Below are 16,327 nucleotides of genomic sequence, written 5' to 3' on the forward strand. Positions count from 1 at the left end.
CTGCCTGCATGCTTGTCTGTCTATCTGCCTGTCTCTGTCTGCCTGTCTATCTGCCTGCCTGTCTGTCTGTCTGTCTGCCTGCCTGTCGTTCCAGTGAGGGGTGACAAAAGTGTGCAAGTGACATTCCAAACAGTCCGAAGACTGGTCAGACCAGTCAGTCTTGGTTTTGAGACCAGTTATAATGTCATTTCGCACTGGTCCCGACCTCACGCAAATACTGAGGCGGCACGCAGCACAATAGGTGTACTGTGTGTTGGAACGGGACAGCCTGAAAACACGCCGATACAGCTGCAACCGAAAGTTGCTTTTTCGTAGCAGGTTAGAAGAATTTCCGCAGCAGATTTGTATTAGAAACGTATCATGTTCGGAAAATTAGATTAAGGTTAGGAAAAGAGTTTGCGAAATTCTTTCCTAACATGCTACGAAATTCACTTCGGGCGAAGTACCGTGTTTTAGGGAGTCCAGTGGTGGAACACCTTTTACATGTCCAAAAAGTTCTAGAGTAGGTGTGAGAGCATTTTTGGACTTGCCAATGTTTCTTTACGCATCGCTAATGAAGAGCACTTAAGTCGGATAAACCCATGGTACCCATATGAATGGTCTAATACAGAGAAAAATACCACAAAACACTGTTTCCCAAAGCCAAATGTAGTAAACCAATCATTCTCTCCTCAACTGGTCTACTGACTGTAACATTTCCGGACTTTAAAACACGCCTGGTTAGACTGGTCGGTCCCATGGCTGACGAGGCTACAGGACGTTTCTTTCTTATTCTTTGTGTACGTGTAACTCGAGACTCTAGTGTTGTGTAACCGGCCCAATCTCAGTTTCAATCAACTGTTTCTCACGCGAATATCAGCAGGCGGTTCCAGAGTTTTCCCGTCGAGTTGCAGAAGAGCGAGCGCCCAGATCCGGGGAAGGCCGATCATAAACACGCGTCATGGGTAAGACTCAATGGTGATATATGTGCATTTACAATATCTCTGCTTTCAGATGCTTTGGTTTATATTTTATATATATTTTATATATTATATGCCCACTATAATTGAGAATTTCAATAAGCATTTTTCTACGGCTGGCCATGCTTTCCACCTAACTACCCCTACTGCATTCAACAGCACTGCACCCCCCACAGCTACTCGCCCAAGCCTCCCCCATTTCTCCTTCTCCCAAATCCATTCAGCTGATGTTCTGAAAGAGCTGCAAAATCTGGACCCCTACAAATCAGCTGGGCTTGACAATCTGGACCCTTTCTTTCTAAAATTATCTGCCGAAATTATTGCAACCCCTATTACTAGCCTGTTCAACCTCTCTTTCGTGTCGTCTGAGATTCCCATAGATTGGAAAGCAGCTGCTGTCATCCCCCTCTTCAAAGGAGGTGACACTCTTGACCCAAGTTGCTACAGACCTATATCCATCCTACCCTGCCTTTCTAAGGTCTTCGAAAGCCAAGTCAACAAACAGATTACCGACTATTTTGAATCCCACCGCACCCTCTCCGCTATGCAATCTGGTTTCAGAGCTGGTCATGGGTGCACCTCAGCCACGCTCAAGGTCCTAAACGACATCGTAACCGCCATCGATAAGAAACATTACTGTGCTGCCGTATTCATTGACCTGGCCAAAGCTTTTGACTCTGTTAATCACCACATCCTCATCGGCAGACTTAGTAGCCTTGGTTTCTCAAACGATTGCGTCGCCTGGTTCACCAACTACTTCTCTGACAGAGTTCAGTGTGTCAAATCGGAGGGCCTACTGTCTGGACCTCTGGCAGTCTCTATGGGGGTACCACAGGGTTCAATTCTTGGGCCAACTCTTTTCTCTGTATACATAAATGATGTCGCTCTTGCTGCTGGTGAATCTCTGATCCACCTCTACGCAGACGACACCATTCTGTATACTTTTGGCCCTTCTTTGGACACTGTGTTAACAACCCTCCAGACGAGCTTCAATGCCATTCAACTCTCCTTCCGTGGTCTCCAACTGCTCCTAAACACAAGTAAAACTAAATGCATGCTCTTCAACCGATCGCTGCCTGCACCTGCCCGCCCATCCAGCATAACTTCTCTGGACGGTTCTAACTTAGAATTTGTGGACAACTACAAATACCTAGGTGTCTGGTTAGACTGTAAACTCTCCTTCCAGACTCACATCAATCATCTCCAATCCAAAGTGAAATCTAGAATTGGCTTCCTATTTCGCAACAAAGCATCCTTCACTCATGCTGCCAAACATACCCTCGTAAAACTGACCATCCTACCAATCCTCGACTTCGGCGATGTCATTTACAAAATAGCCTCCAATACCCTACTCAACAAGCTGGATGCAGTCTATCACAGTGCCATCCGTTTTGTCACCAAAGCCCCATATACAACCCACCACTGCGACCTGTATGCTCTCGTTGGCTGGCCTTCACTTCATCATCGTCGCCAAACACATTGGCTCCAGGTCATCTACAAGACCCTGCTAGGTAAAGTCCCCCCTTATCTCCGCTCACTGGTCACCATAGCAGCACCCACCTGTAGCACGCGCTCCAGCAGGTATATCTCTCTGGTCACCCCTAAAGCCAACTCCTCCTTTGGTCGTCTCTCCTTCCAGTTCTCAGCTGCCAATGATTGGAACGAACTACAAAAATCTCTAAAACTGGAAACACTTATCTCCCTCACTAGCTTTAAGCACCTGCTGTCAGAGCAGCTCACAGATCTCTGCACCTGTACATAGCCCATCTTTAATTGAGCCCAAACTACTACCTTTTCCCCTACTGTATTTATTTATTTTATTTATTTTGCTCCTTTGCACCATATTATTTATAATTATATTTTAACTTTTAACTTTCTTCAAACTACAAATCTACCATTCCAGTGTTTTTTTCTTGCCATACTTTATTTACTTTGCCACCATGGCATTTTTTTGCCTTTACCTCCATTATCTCACATCATTTGCTCACATTGTATATAGTCTTATTTTTTTTCTACTGCATCATTGATTGTATGTTGTTTTACTCCATGTGTAACTCTGTGTTTTTGTATGTTGTTGAACTGCTTTGCTTTATCTTGGCCAGGTCGCAATTGTAAATGAGAACTTGTTCTCAACTTGCCTACCTGGTTAAATAAAGGTGAAATAAATAAAAATAAAATATTTCATTATCCTGCTGGCTTGTTCAGATGAAATTAAAGTTGTCATGCATTTGTCCAGTGTTTGAGTAAATAGCCAACAAGTGGTGTGATTTTGTGCAGAGGCCTTAGTACTTTGTGTTGCTATACTGAGTAAGATTTATGCAAACGCTATAATGACAAAACCACTCCGTTTTTTAATTCATTAAAGCAGATTATTGTGATCAGCATTATCAAACTTGTACAGCTTTATACAATTGTTCCGTTGTAGTTGAACAAACACAAACATGGTGTATTGTCACTTGTGGAAACAGTCAAATATACCTTAATAGAAATGACTCAAGTAAAAGTGAAATGTCACCCAGTAAAATACTACTTGAAAAAATATACGTAAGTATCAAAAGTAAATGTAATTGCTAAAAAAAAGTGAATTATCAAAAGTCTAAATAATTTCAAACATTGTCAGGTGTGTGCGTACTGGAAGCGAAGTCAGGTGCAGGAGAGCAGAGATTTGTGAACAGGCGCACACTTTATTGAGGCAAAAGCGCAAAACAGTCACAAGAATTATGTTTAACAATAAACATCTTGGTGAAATAACACGGAAAAACAAACCAGTCTGGCGCGTCAACAATAAATACGTAACACAAACTATCTCACACAAAGACATGAGGGGAACAGAGGAATAAATACAGTTAGTGTGATTGGGGAATGCAAACCAGGTCAGAATGGAACAAGACAAAACCAATGGATAAAGAATGGAGCGGCGATGGCTAGAAAGACGGTGCCGTCGCCCGCCGAACGCCGCCGAACAAGGAGAGGGGCCGACTTCGGCGGAAGTCGTGACAAACATCCTCCTATTTTCTAGTTTTTTTAAATGTATTTCCAGATAGCCAGGGGCTCACTTCAAGACTCTGTAGTAGGAGGATGGTGTGGAGCCTCCTGGCCAGCCTACAGTCAGTGCTGTGTGAAATAGGATATTGTTTTTGTACCCCCCCAAATGGCAGACTTACCAGACATGTTTTCCCTTCACGATTCTCTCTGAAAGCATGTGATGACTGACTGCTGTACACAGGTACAGAACATTAGGAATGTACAAGCCGTCTACTGCTCATTGAGACGAAAGGTGAAATTGTCATTGCTGCAAACAAACCTAGTAATAGCCCACTAATACAGGGTAATAGCCCACTAATACAGGCTGAGGTCCAAATCACCCCTGATTTGTCTGGGGCTACAACAACAATGTGTAGTGTTGGGAGGACTGGAGCTGGGAAACTGTTGGTGCTGACATCTTCAGGACAGGAATACCGGTTTACTTAACGGAGGAATAAACACACATGTTCATCATTGGTGTTTTAACCAGAACGGGGAAAATGCACTTTTATTTATTTTCGCACATGCGCAGTCATACATCTCTCATAGGGCATGACTGTACCAGTGTAAGAACACAACTCAACAACATATTAGCCCACATGCCAACACCCCCACTTGCTCTTATACTGTACAAGTCGTATTCAACCTAACTTTATCAACACATTTAGCTTACAGTTATTCATCTCACAAATGTCAGTTTATATTCCAAACATGTAACCCAAGAATTTTTCATTTTTGAACTTCGTTACAGGTTTAGTCAAAACATCTGCAGCCATGTCTGCCGTTGGACAATATTCAATACTTATTTTACCATCACTGAGTGCAGATCGAATGAAATGATATCTGATGTCGACATGTTTACATCTCTGACGACATACTGGGTTCTTTGACAGAGCAATTGCACCTTGGTTATCTTCAAAGATTGTTACTGGTGTATATTGACACTCACTATCCATCTCGCCCAATAACTGTACAAGGTACAAACTTTCTTGTGTAGTAGCAGCCAGTGCCATGTACTCTGCTTCACATGTAGATAAAGCTACTGTTGGCTGCTTCTTAGACCTCCATGAAATGACAGGTCCACATTTAGTTAAACTAAAACAATACCCTGTTATGCTTCGTCTGTCACTTTGATCTGCTGCCCAATCAGCATCACTATATGCTACGAGGTTGAGTTTTTCCACCCCCTTTTTGTAACACAACTCCTGATTCATTGTTCCCTTCAAGTACCTCAACACATGTTTAGCTGTTATCCAGTGTTGCTCTTTTGGTTCTGATAGGTATTGTGACAGCTTGCTGACAATCCAACTGATATCCGGTCTTGTACATGTCATTACATATATCAAGCTGCCTATCACTTCACGATACCTTTTTGAGTCAATAAGTTCACCATCACCATCAAAGTTTGGTTTTTGTTCACATGGTGTTGACCTTGTTTTACAGTCTGACATACCAAACCTTTCCAGTATCTTGGTTATATACCTTGTTTGGTTCATCGTTATTTTCCCTTCACTTTGTGTAAAATCAATGCCTAGGAAATGTCCAAGCCTCCCAAGATCTTTCATCTTAAATTTTTCACGTAACATTTCTTTTACACTTGTGAGTGAGTCACTATCACTAGCAGTGATAATTAGATCGACCCAAATTATCAAAATGATCCTTTCTGTTGCAGTTTGTTTGTTATAAACACAGTGATCAGCTGGGTTCTGTGTAAAACCATTTTCACTAAGGTGATCATGCAACATTTTGTTCCAGTTCCTTCCTGACTGTTTCAGGCCGTACAGTGACTTGTTCAGTTTGCAGACTAGTTGCTCACCTGTATCTGACCTGACTTCAAAACCCTCTGGTTGCTCCATGTACACTTCACAGTCAATAGGAGCATGTAGATATGCTGTTTTGACGTCCATCTGATGTAACTCTAAGTCATACTGAGCTGCTAGCTGCATCAAACAGCGTACTGATGTCATATTTGCAGTTGGAGAAAAAGTCTCCTTATAGTCTATTCCTGCCACTTGACTATACCCCTTTGCAACATATCTTGCCTTGTATGTCTCAGTCTCATCTGAATTGTTTTTGACCGCAAAGACCCACCTGCCCCCCACTGCATTTTTACCCTCTGGCAGTGTGGTTAATGTGAATGTATCATTTTCCCTAAGGGAATCCATCTCCTCCTTCATAGCAGTAGCCCAAATCTCTGATTTTGGTGAAATCATTGCTTCTTTGAAGGTTTGTGGTGCATTGCACATTACTCTGTAGCAGTAGTCAACACTAGGTGGTATCTGGTCATCACATTTCACTTTACACTCATAGTCTTTTAAGTACTGGGGTTTCTTCCTCGCTCTGTCTGGATAGCGTGGACTCTGACCATCTGATGTCTCAATTTGCACATCTTGTGTTTCTTCTGAGTTTTGATCTGCCATCTTGGCTTTCGGCATGGGGTTTTCAAATCTCTCCCCATGAAGATCATCACTGATTTCCAAATCTGTCTGAGTTTGGTGTTCGACTACACCTTTTGTAACACACTTGACTAATCTGTTTTTAAGAACTTTCCCAGTGTCTGGGTAGTAGACTAGGTATGCTGGACTATTTTTATCATTCCCGACAAAAATACCCTTTTCACATCTTGAGTCTAACTTTTTCTTGTTCTGTCTATATGCATAGCAAACAGATCCAAATTCTTTCATCTTTGAAAGATCAGGCTTTCTCCCAGTAAACATGTAGTGTGGAGTCTGTCCTACACGCTTATTGTAACACCTATTGCGAATTACTGCAGCAGTCATTACAGCATATGTCCACAAGTTCTTTGGTAGGTTGCTTTCAAGTAGCATGCATCTTGCCATTTCGAACAATGTTCTCCAATTTCTCTCAGCCGTCCCATTTTGATGGGGTGAGTAAGGGGCTGAAGTTTCATGTCTTATGGCGTTCTTACTGAGCAGTGACTGGAACTCTTTGGCTGTGAATTCTGTGCCTTTATCTGACCTGACACACTTTATTTTCCCATAAGGGGCCACATCAGCAATAAACTTCTCAGTAGCTTTTAGAGTATCACTCTTTGCTTTTAGGAAATACACAAAAACTGCCCCTGAATAATCATCTGTAAATGCTAGAGTATATCCGAACCCATCTTTCGCCTCTGGCTCAATAGGGCCAGCCAAATCAGTGTGCACAAGCTCAAGAGCCGCTTTTGCTTTTTCATCAGGCTCTCTGTTTCTGCTCTGAACAAATTTTCCCTGAGTGCAGATTTCACAGTTGAGGGTAGATTTGTCAATCTTACCTGTGATTTTCATTCCCTCTGTCACATTTTCTAACTTTGACACATCCTCAAAATTACAGTGTCCAAGAATTTTGTGCCATGTGTGAATATCATAGCACCCATGACATCCATCATCATATTCATCACTTACAGTGTTAAGATAGTAAAGTCTATCGTACTCCTCGATGTCAAAAGTGGTACCGTTCTTGTGGATGAGCTTGTTACACCCCTGTCGAAAGTTGACTGAAGCTCCGTTGGCTGTCGCTGCTTTAACAGAGAAAATGTCCTGTGGAAACGACGGCACGTACAGCGCCTTCATCAGCGTTGTTTTTACCCGACGACCCGTGTTGTCTCTCAGGTAAACCTCCGCGACACCATTCGTTCTTGTTCCGTCAGCCAGCTCCACGGAATGTTTTTGCGGTTTGAAAGTCTCGTCAAACTCCTTAAACTTCCCGATGTCCGTGACTATATGTGACGTTGCTCCCGTATCAACCATCAGCCCTTTCTGTTTCAGTCCACTAACCTGACAGTCACTTATCCTGAATGCAAATGTGTGGCATTCAGCATCTGTTGCTTGTTTCACATTGTCTCTTCTTTTTCGTCTGCAATTTGCGTCAGTAAGAGTGGAGCTCTTGCAAAAACTACACCACTGTCTCCGTTCTTTGCGCTCTCCAGTAACGGTACATTCCCGGGCCTTGTGCCCTTTCTGGCCACAGTTGAAGCAGGTTATCTCGGTCCCTTTATCTCTCCCTCTTGGCCAGCTAACTTTAATGTTACTTGCCTTCATCACGTTGTCGTCAGTGGAAATGGCGCTAAACTTCTCGGTGCTTTCATAGCTCCTCAACTTGGTTTTGAACTTGCCAAAAGTTGTCGGCTCGTCACTCTGCGTTATGTGGATGGCAAACGGCTTAAATGATTCGGGCAAACCTTTCAGAATCATTGCAATCAACAGCCCGTCACTTAAAGTCTCTTCAGCATTTCTCAGTGCTGTAATAGCCGTCTCAGCACGAATGATATAGTCCGTAACACTTTCGTCAGCGGCTTTCTGAAGAGAAGTTAGTTCAGTGTAGAGGCTAATCACACGTGGCTTCCCTTTACCTGCATAATGTTCCCTCAATATCTTCAACGCTTTTCTCCCATCATCTGCTGCTTCTCTCATTATCAGGGAAAGGCTTTTATCATCCAAAACCTGTATCAATTCGGCGTAGGCTTCTTCATTTTTCTCTCTGTCTTCATCTTCATCCACGCTCAATATGGCGGCCTTTAGCCCAAGCAAACGCAAGTGCCCCAAAAACTTTGTCTCCCATAACTCGTAGTTTTTTTCATCTCCGTCGAAATATAATCTATTCCATCGGCTTCCATGTTCCCTCCTGGGCCCATAACCTGTTGGTGCTGACATCTTCAGGACAGGAATACCGGTTTACTTAACGGAGGAATAAACACACATGTTCATCATTGGTGTCTTAACCAGAACGGGGGAAAATGCACTTTTATTTATTTTCGCACATGCGCAGTCATACATCTCTCATAGGGCATGACTGTACCAGTGTAAGAACACAACTCAACAACATATTAGTCCACATGCCAACAGAAACACTGCCCTATATAGTGCAGCACCCTATTGGACCCTGGTCAAAAGTAGTGCACTATAAAGGGAATAGGGTGCCATGTGGAATGTAGACACAGTAATAATACAGTAATGACACACGTTCTTAGGAAAAAAGGTGCTATCTAGAACCAAAAGGTTTATTTTCGGTAGCTCCCATAGGAGAAGCCTTTTGAAAAACTCCTTTTGGGTTCCAGGTAGAACCCTTTTGGTTCCAGGTAGAACCCTTTTTGGTTCCAAAAGGGTTCTCCTATGACGACAGCCACAGAACCCTTTTGGTACCCTTTTTAACTAAGAGTGAGTAAAAACCAGATAATAACACATTCATAATGAAATGTAACTTGATGTGTAGTATTGTTTTAGGGAAGCAATTATGACTGATACATCCACCACCTTATCATACACCCTGTGTGTGTGTGTGTTCTTGCGTGTGTGTACCAGCTCAGAAGACAGTGCTGATTGTGTACGCCCATCAGAGTGGGGGGTCCTTTAACTCGGCAGTGAAGGATGTTGCCGTGGAAGCCCTCAGACAGCAGGGATACGAGGTTGTTGTGTCTGACCTTTACGCCATGAACTTCAAAGCCTCCGCCACAATGGAGGATATCACAGGTACATACACACATGCCAACACACACACACATGCTCACACACGCCAACACACGTGCCAACAAACTACACACACGCTTGACGTTGCTGCTGTTCTGTCCCTTTGTCAGGTGAGGTGAAGAACCCGGAGCACTTCAAGTACGGAGAGGAGACCATGCAAGCCTGGAAGGAGGGTCGACTCAGTGATGACATCATAGCTGAGCAGCGGAAAGTGGAGGCGGCGGAGCTCGTCATCTTCCAGGTCAGAGGCCAAACACTCTCCCCCCTCTCTTTCTTCCCCCTCTCTCTCTACCCTCTCTCTCTTTCCCCTCTCTCTCCCCTCTTCCTCTTCCCCTCTCTCTTCCTCTTCCCCCTCTCTCTTCCCCTTCCCCCTCTCTCTTCCTCTCCCCCCCCTCTCTCTTCCCTTTCTTCCCCCTCTCTCTCATTCTTCCCCCTCTCTCTTCTCTCTCTCTTCCCCCCTCTCTCTCTCTTCTCTCTCTCTTCCCCCCCTCTCTCTTCCCCCTCTCTCCTCTTCTCTCTCTCTTTCCCACTCTCTCTTCTCTTCTCTTCCCCCCTCTTTTTCCCCCCTCTCTCCTCTCTTCTCTCTCTCTTCCCACTCTCTCTCTTCTCTCTCTCTTCCCCCCCTCTCTTCTCTCTCTCTTCCCCTCTCTCTCTTCTCTCTCTTCCCTCCTCTCTCTCTCTTCTACATTTACATTACATTTAAGTCATTTAGCAGACGCTCTTATCCAAAGCGACTTACAAATTGGTGCATTCACCTTATGATATCCAGTGGAACAACCACTTTACAATAGTGCATCTAAATCTTTTAAGGGGGGGGGGGGGGTTAGAAGGATTACTTTATCCTATCCCAGGTATTCCTTAAAGAGGTGGGGTTTCAGGTGTCTCCGGAAGGTGGTGATTGACTCCGCTGTCCTGGCGTCGTGAGGGGGCTTGTTCCACCATTGGGGTGCCAGAGCAGCGAACAGTTTGGACTGGGCTGAGCGGGAACTGTGCTTCCTCAGAGGTAGGGGGGCCAGCAGGCCAGCGGTGGATGAACGCAGTGCCCTTGTTTGGGTGTAGGGCCTGATCAGAGCCTGAAGGTATGGAGGTGCCGTTCCCCTCACAGCTCCGTAGGCAAGCACCATGGTCTTGTAGCGGATGCGAGCTTCAACTGGAAGCCAGTGGAGAGAGCGGAGGAGCGGGGTGACGTGAGAGAACTTGGGAAGGTTGAACACCAGACGGGCTGCGGCGTTCTGGATGAGTTGTAGGGGTTTAATGGAACAGGCAGGGAGCCCAGCCAACAGCGAGTTGCAGTAATCCAGACGGGAGATGACAAGTGCCTGGATTAGGACCTGCGCCGCTTCCTGTGTGAGGCAGGGTCGTACTCTGCGAATGTTGTAGAGCATGAACCTACAGGATCGGGTCACCGCCTGATGTTAGTGGAGAACGACAGGGTGTTGTCCAGGGTCACGCCAAGGTTCTTAGCACTCTGGGAGGAGGACACAATGGAGTTGTCAACCGTGATGGCGAGATCATGGAACGGGCAGTCCTTCCCCGGGAGGAAGAGCAGCTCCGTCTTGCCGAGGTTCAGCTTGAGGTGGTGAGCCGTCATCCACACTGATATGTCTGCCAGACATGCAGAGATGCGATTCGCCACCTGGTTATCAGAAGGGGGAAAGGAGAAGATTCCCCCCCTCTCTCTCTCTTCTCTCTCTCTTCCCCCCTCTCTCTCTCTCTCTCTCTCTCTCTCTCTCTTCCCCCCTCTCTCTCTCTCTCTCTCTCTCTCCCTCTCTTCCCCCCTCTCTCTCTCTCTCTTTGTCTCTCTCCCTCTCTTCCCCCCCCTCTCTCTTTTTGTCTCACCTCCCCTCCCCCCACCTCTCTTTCTGTCTTTGACTGTGCCTTGCTGAGTTTAAATTCTCTACCTTTCTCCCCAAAGTATTTAAGCCTACACTCCCCATCATAGTTTAAAAATCATTGGATTGGTGTAGATGAAGTGTCAACCATCTCTCTCTCCCCATCAGTTCCCTATGTACTGTTCAGCGTTCCAGCCATCATGAAGGGCTGGATAGACAGAGTCCTGAGTCAAGGCTTTGCCTTCTCGCTGCAGAAGATGTACAGCAATGGAATATTCAAGGTTTGACCTTTTGCCCCTTCTGTTCATGTCTCTAGTTCCAGTAGCCTGTGTTAGTGTCATACCCATTGACAATGAGCAGGAAGAGTTACATTTACATTTTAGTCATTTAGCAGACGCTCTTATCCAGAGCGACTTACAGTAGTGAATGCATACATTTCATACATTTTTTTCTCCATACTGGTCCCCTGTGGGAATCGAACCCACAACCCTGGCGTTGCAAACACCATGCTCTACCAACTGAGCCACACGACAGTAATGGGCCGAATCAGGAGGATTTGATGTAAATGCAATGCTCCCACCTAATCCAGTCCCCACTTGTGACTGAAAACAAGGGTAGAGATGCCAATTGAAAAGCTCTCTGTTAAAAACATAGATAGCTGGCTATATGACATAAAATGCTGTGTAAAATAGCTATAAGTCTATAAAGGTGCATTAACTGTAACGCTATCAGTCACTAGTGGAAACATTTACAACTGAAATTAAGTTACGTTATCTTTGTTTATGTATTTTACCTCAGACAATCTGGTAGTAAGTTTGCTAGCTAGAACTCCTAGCAGTTTATGCTAACTAGCTAGCTGGCTAGTATTTACTGCTAGTGAAGTTGCTAGCTAGCTAGTTAGCATAAACTAGCGCTAACTGGGCTAGTCATTGTCTAAATGACAGGTAGAAACGCAGTCATAACCATAAAGGGGTAACTAGCCCCCAACACACTCAACCACCATGTTATTACTTTAGTACTTTACAAAACAATTATCAACATTGTTCTCTCTAATCAAGTGGATTATTTAAGGCTTTCCTATGTATTTATATATATATAAACAAATAGAGATCTAACTTCATTGGAATATATCTACAACTTTTTCAACATTTCAAAAAATTGGATCAATTTACCACAATTGTTTTGTTGAATTATCTCAAATTGTGATGACATAGAGGACATTTTTGTTGTTCAGCAAGAACAGTGACAGCCAGGGAAAGTGTTGCGAAAATAACAGCTGCTCAATAGGGCCTTCATAAGTAGACTTGGGTGTTTCAGGGCTGGATCAGAAGCCTGCATGATGGACACCCAGGGGCTCTCTAGATGACATGTGACTAGTGCAGATCCTACTTTGTGGGGAGTTAAGTGCCTTGATAAAAGGCACAACGACAGGAGATGGTAGGCCTATGGGATCAGACACAGAAGCCTTCCAGTGTCAATAATGCTTACTTTTTCATGTAGTCTAAATAGTAGCCATGAAAGGTGGTTAAGTCATGGAGAAGTCATGGAAAAAGTGAATAAACCCTTCACAGTGAATAATCAGAGGTCTCTTTAGCATAACGTCATTTGTAAATTTCGGTAAATATAGTCTAATGGAAAAAGACAGCTGCTGCACTTCTTTCATCCCAAGTCAAGCATTGATTAACATTTATATTTTTAAAAAAAAGTCTGATTTCGTAACCTAGTACATCCGATAATAAGCACAGAGCTCTGTTGACCGAGCGGTGCCGGTTTCTCGCAGTGACGTTTGAGTATTTTACATGTTGTGGCAAAGTTGTTTCCGCGGATCACAAGAAGCCAAATGGACACAAAACTAAATTAAATGTAAAAGGCTTTGAAAATTAAAAAGCTTGTGGCTCCGTTGACATTTCACAGAGATAATATTGAATTTTGTGACAATCGTCAAAAACTAACAGGAATTTTGCATTAATGTGAAAAGGGTATACTAAAATATAAAAATCTACATGTCATGTCTCAAAATTGATATCTATTGAACCTCTATATTAATTTTATGTCCTCCGGATTGGAGAAGAAAGATGACAAGTTAAATGCTGAGTCTTTCAGTTAGACTTAATTCTCTAACAGCGTCCAGTCTAGCTGACGTAATGCTATTCTCTAACAGCATCCAGTCTAGCTGACTAATGCTATTCTCTAACAGCGTCCAGTCTAGCTGACGTAATGCTATTCTCTAACAGTGTCCAGTCCTAGCTGACGTAATGCTGTCTCTAACTGCGTCCAGTCTAGCTGACGTAATGCTGTTCTCTAACTGCGTCCAGGTCTAGCTGACGTAATGCTATTCTCTAACAGCGTCCAGTCTAGCTGACGTAATGCTGTTCTCTACTGCGTCCAGTCTAGCTGACGTAATGCTATTCTCTAACGGCGTCCAGTCTAGCTGACGTAATGCTATTCTCTAACGGCGTCCAGTCTAGCTGACGTAATGCTATCTCTAACAGCGTCCAGTCTAGCTGACGTAATGCTGTTCTCTAACTGCGTCCAGTCTAGCTGACGTAATGCTATTCTCTAACAGCGTCCAGTCTAGCTGACGTAATGCTATTCTCTAACAGCGTCCAGTCTAGCTGACGTAATGCTATTCTCTAACGGCGTCCAGTCTAGCTGACGTAATGCTATTCTCTAACGGCGTCCAGTCTAGCTAACGTAATGCTATTCTCTAACAGCGTCCAGTCTAGCTGACGTAATGCTGTTCTCTAACAGTGTCCAGTCTAGCTGACGTAATGCTATTCTCTAACAGCGTCCAGTCTAGCTGACGTAATGCTATTCTCTAACAGCGTCCAGTCTAGCTGACGTAATGCTGTTCTCTAACTGCGTCCATCTAGCTGACGTAATGCTATTCTCTAACAGCGTCCAGTCTAGCTGACGTAATGCTATTCTCTACATCGTCCAGTCTAGCTGACGTAATGCTATTCTCTAAACAGCGCCAGTCTACGACGTAATGCTTCTCTAACGGCGTCCATTCTAGCTGACGTAATGCTATTCTCTAAACGGAGTCCAGTCTAGCTAACGTAATGCTATTCTCTAACAGCGTCCAGTCTAGCTGACGTAATGCTGTTCTCTAACAGTGTCCAGTCTAGCTGACGTACATGCTATTCTCTAACAGCGTCCAGTCTAGCTGACGTAATGCTATTCTCTAACAGCGTCCAGTCTAGCTGACGTAATGCTGTTCTCTAACTGCGTCCAGTCTAGCTGACGTAATGCTATTCTCTAACTGCGTTCAGTCTAGCTGACGTAATGCTATTCTCTAACGGCGTCCAGTCTAGCTGACGTAATGCTAGTTCTCTAACAGCGTCCAGTCTAGCTGACGTAATGCTGTTCTCTAACAGTGTCCAGTAAGCTGACGTAATGCTATTCTCTAACTGCGTCAGTCTAGCTGACGTAATGCTATTCTCTAACAGCGTCAGTAAGCTGACGTAATGCTATTCTCCTAACAGCGTCCAGTCTAGCTGACGTAATGCTATTCTCTAACTGCGTCCAGTCTAGCTGACGTAATGCTATTCTCTAACTGCGTCCAGTCTAGCTGACATAATGCTATTCTCTAACGGCGTCCAGTCTAGCTGACGTAATGCTATTCTCTAACAGCGTCCAGTCTAGCTGACGTAATGCTATTCTCTAACAGCGTCCAGTCTAGCTGACGTAATGCTATTCTCTAACAGCGTCCAGTAAGCTGACGTAATGCTATTCTCTAACAGCGTCCAGTCCTAGCTGACGTAATGCTATTCTCTAACAGCGTCCAGTCTAGCTGACGTAATGCTGTTCTCTAACAGTGTCCAGTCTAGCTGACGTAATGCTATTCTCTAACAGCGTCCAGTCTAGCTGACGTAATGCTATTCTCTAACAGCGTCCAGTCTAGCTGACGTAATGCTGTTCTCTAACTGCGTCCAGTCTAGCTGACGTAATGCTATTCTCTAACTGCGTTCAGTCTAGCTGACTGCTATTCTCTAACGGCGTCCAGTCTAGCTGACGTAATGCTATTCTCTAACAGCGTCCAGTCTAGCTGACGTAATGCTGTTCTCTAACAGTGTCCAGTAAGCTGACGTAATGCTATTCTCTAACTGCGTCCAGTCTAGCTGACGTAATGCTATTCTCTAACAGCGTCCAGTAAGCTGACGTAATGCTATTCTCTAACAGCGTCCAGTCTAGCTGACGTAATGCTATTCTCTAACTGCGTCCAGTCTAGCTGACGTAATGCTATTCTCTAACTGCGTCCAGTCTAGCTGACATAATGCTATTCTCTAACGGCGTCCAGTCTAGCTGACGTAATGCTATTCTCTAACAGCGTCCAGTAAGCTGACGTAATGCTATTCTCTAACAGCGTCCAGTCTAGCTGACGTAATGCTATTCTCTAACAGCGTCCAGTAAGCTGACGTAATGCTATTCTCTAACAGCGTCCAGTCTAGCTGACGTAATGCTATTCTCTAACAGCGTCCAGTCTAGCTGACGTAATGCTATTCTCTAACAGCGTCCAGTCTAGCTGACGCAATTCTATTTTCCTGATTTTTCACCACTTTTTTTTCTCTGCCCTCCATTGATTTAATCACGCTGATTTTGGCCATCCTACATGAGTAAAAAAACATCACATTTTGAACAAATTATGATAGAGACATGAGGTTGGACCATTGGTTTTGTTTGAGCAGTACCTACACAATTAATATACTATTTTACCCATTGGTCAAAAGATGTGTTTTTGTTTGGACACCCTACATAATATCTACCGTATGAAATGACACACTGCTCTCATTCAGTTCAGGCTATATGCTTCTAGGTTAAGGGTAAGTTGTGTTTTTGGTGGAATGAATAAGGCCTGTGTTTGTTGGAGTTACACTTCATACTGTTTGTCATTTTGCAGGACAAGAAAGCCATGTTGTCGTTCACCACTGGATCTATGCAGACTATGTACCGCCCTGACGGCCTCAACGGAGACATTAATGTCACACTGTGGCCCCTACAGGTAACCAGGAAGACAGCCGGGGGAAAGAGTTAAGATGTGACGCAA

General features: G+C 44.2%; 1 protein-coding gene across 1 annotated transcript; it reads left to right on the plus strand.

Annotated features, from left to right (window-relative positions):
- Positions 1–339: 339 nt before the first annotated feature.
- On the plus strand, positions 340–16,315 carry LOC115203591 (ribosyldihydronicotinamide dehydrogenase [quinone]-like). Its single transcript, XM_029768387.1, is given in 6 exon segments — positions 340–944; positions 9,284–9,451; positions 9,559–9,689; positions 11,449–11,458; positions 11,461–11,561; positions 16,181–16,315. Coding segments are annotated over 6 exon segments (549 nt in total). The 5' UTR covers positions 340–940.
- Positions 16,316–16,327: the final 12 nt, after the last annotated feature.

This window comes from Salmo trutta, chromosome 12, assembly GCF_901001165.1.
Source record: "Salmo trutta chromosome 12, fSalTru1.1, whole genome shotgun sequence".
Taxonomy (NCBI): domain Eukaryota; kingdom Metazoa; phylum Chordata; class Actinopteri; order Salmoniformes; family Salmonidae; genus Salmo; species Salmo trutta.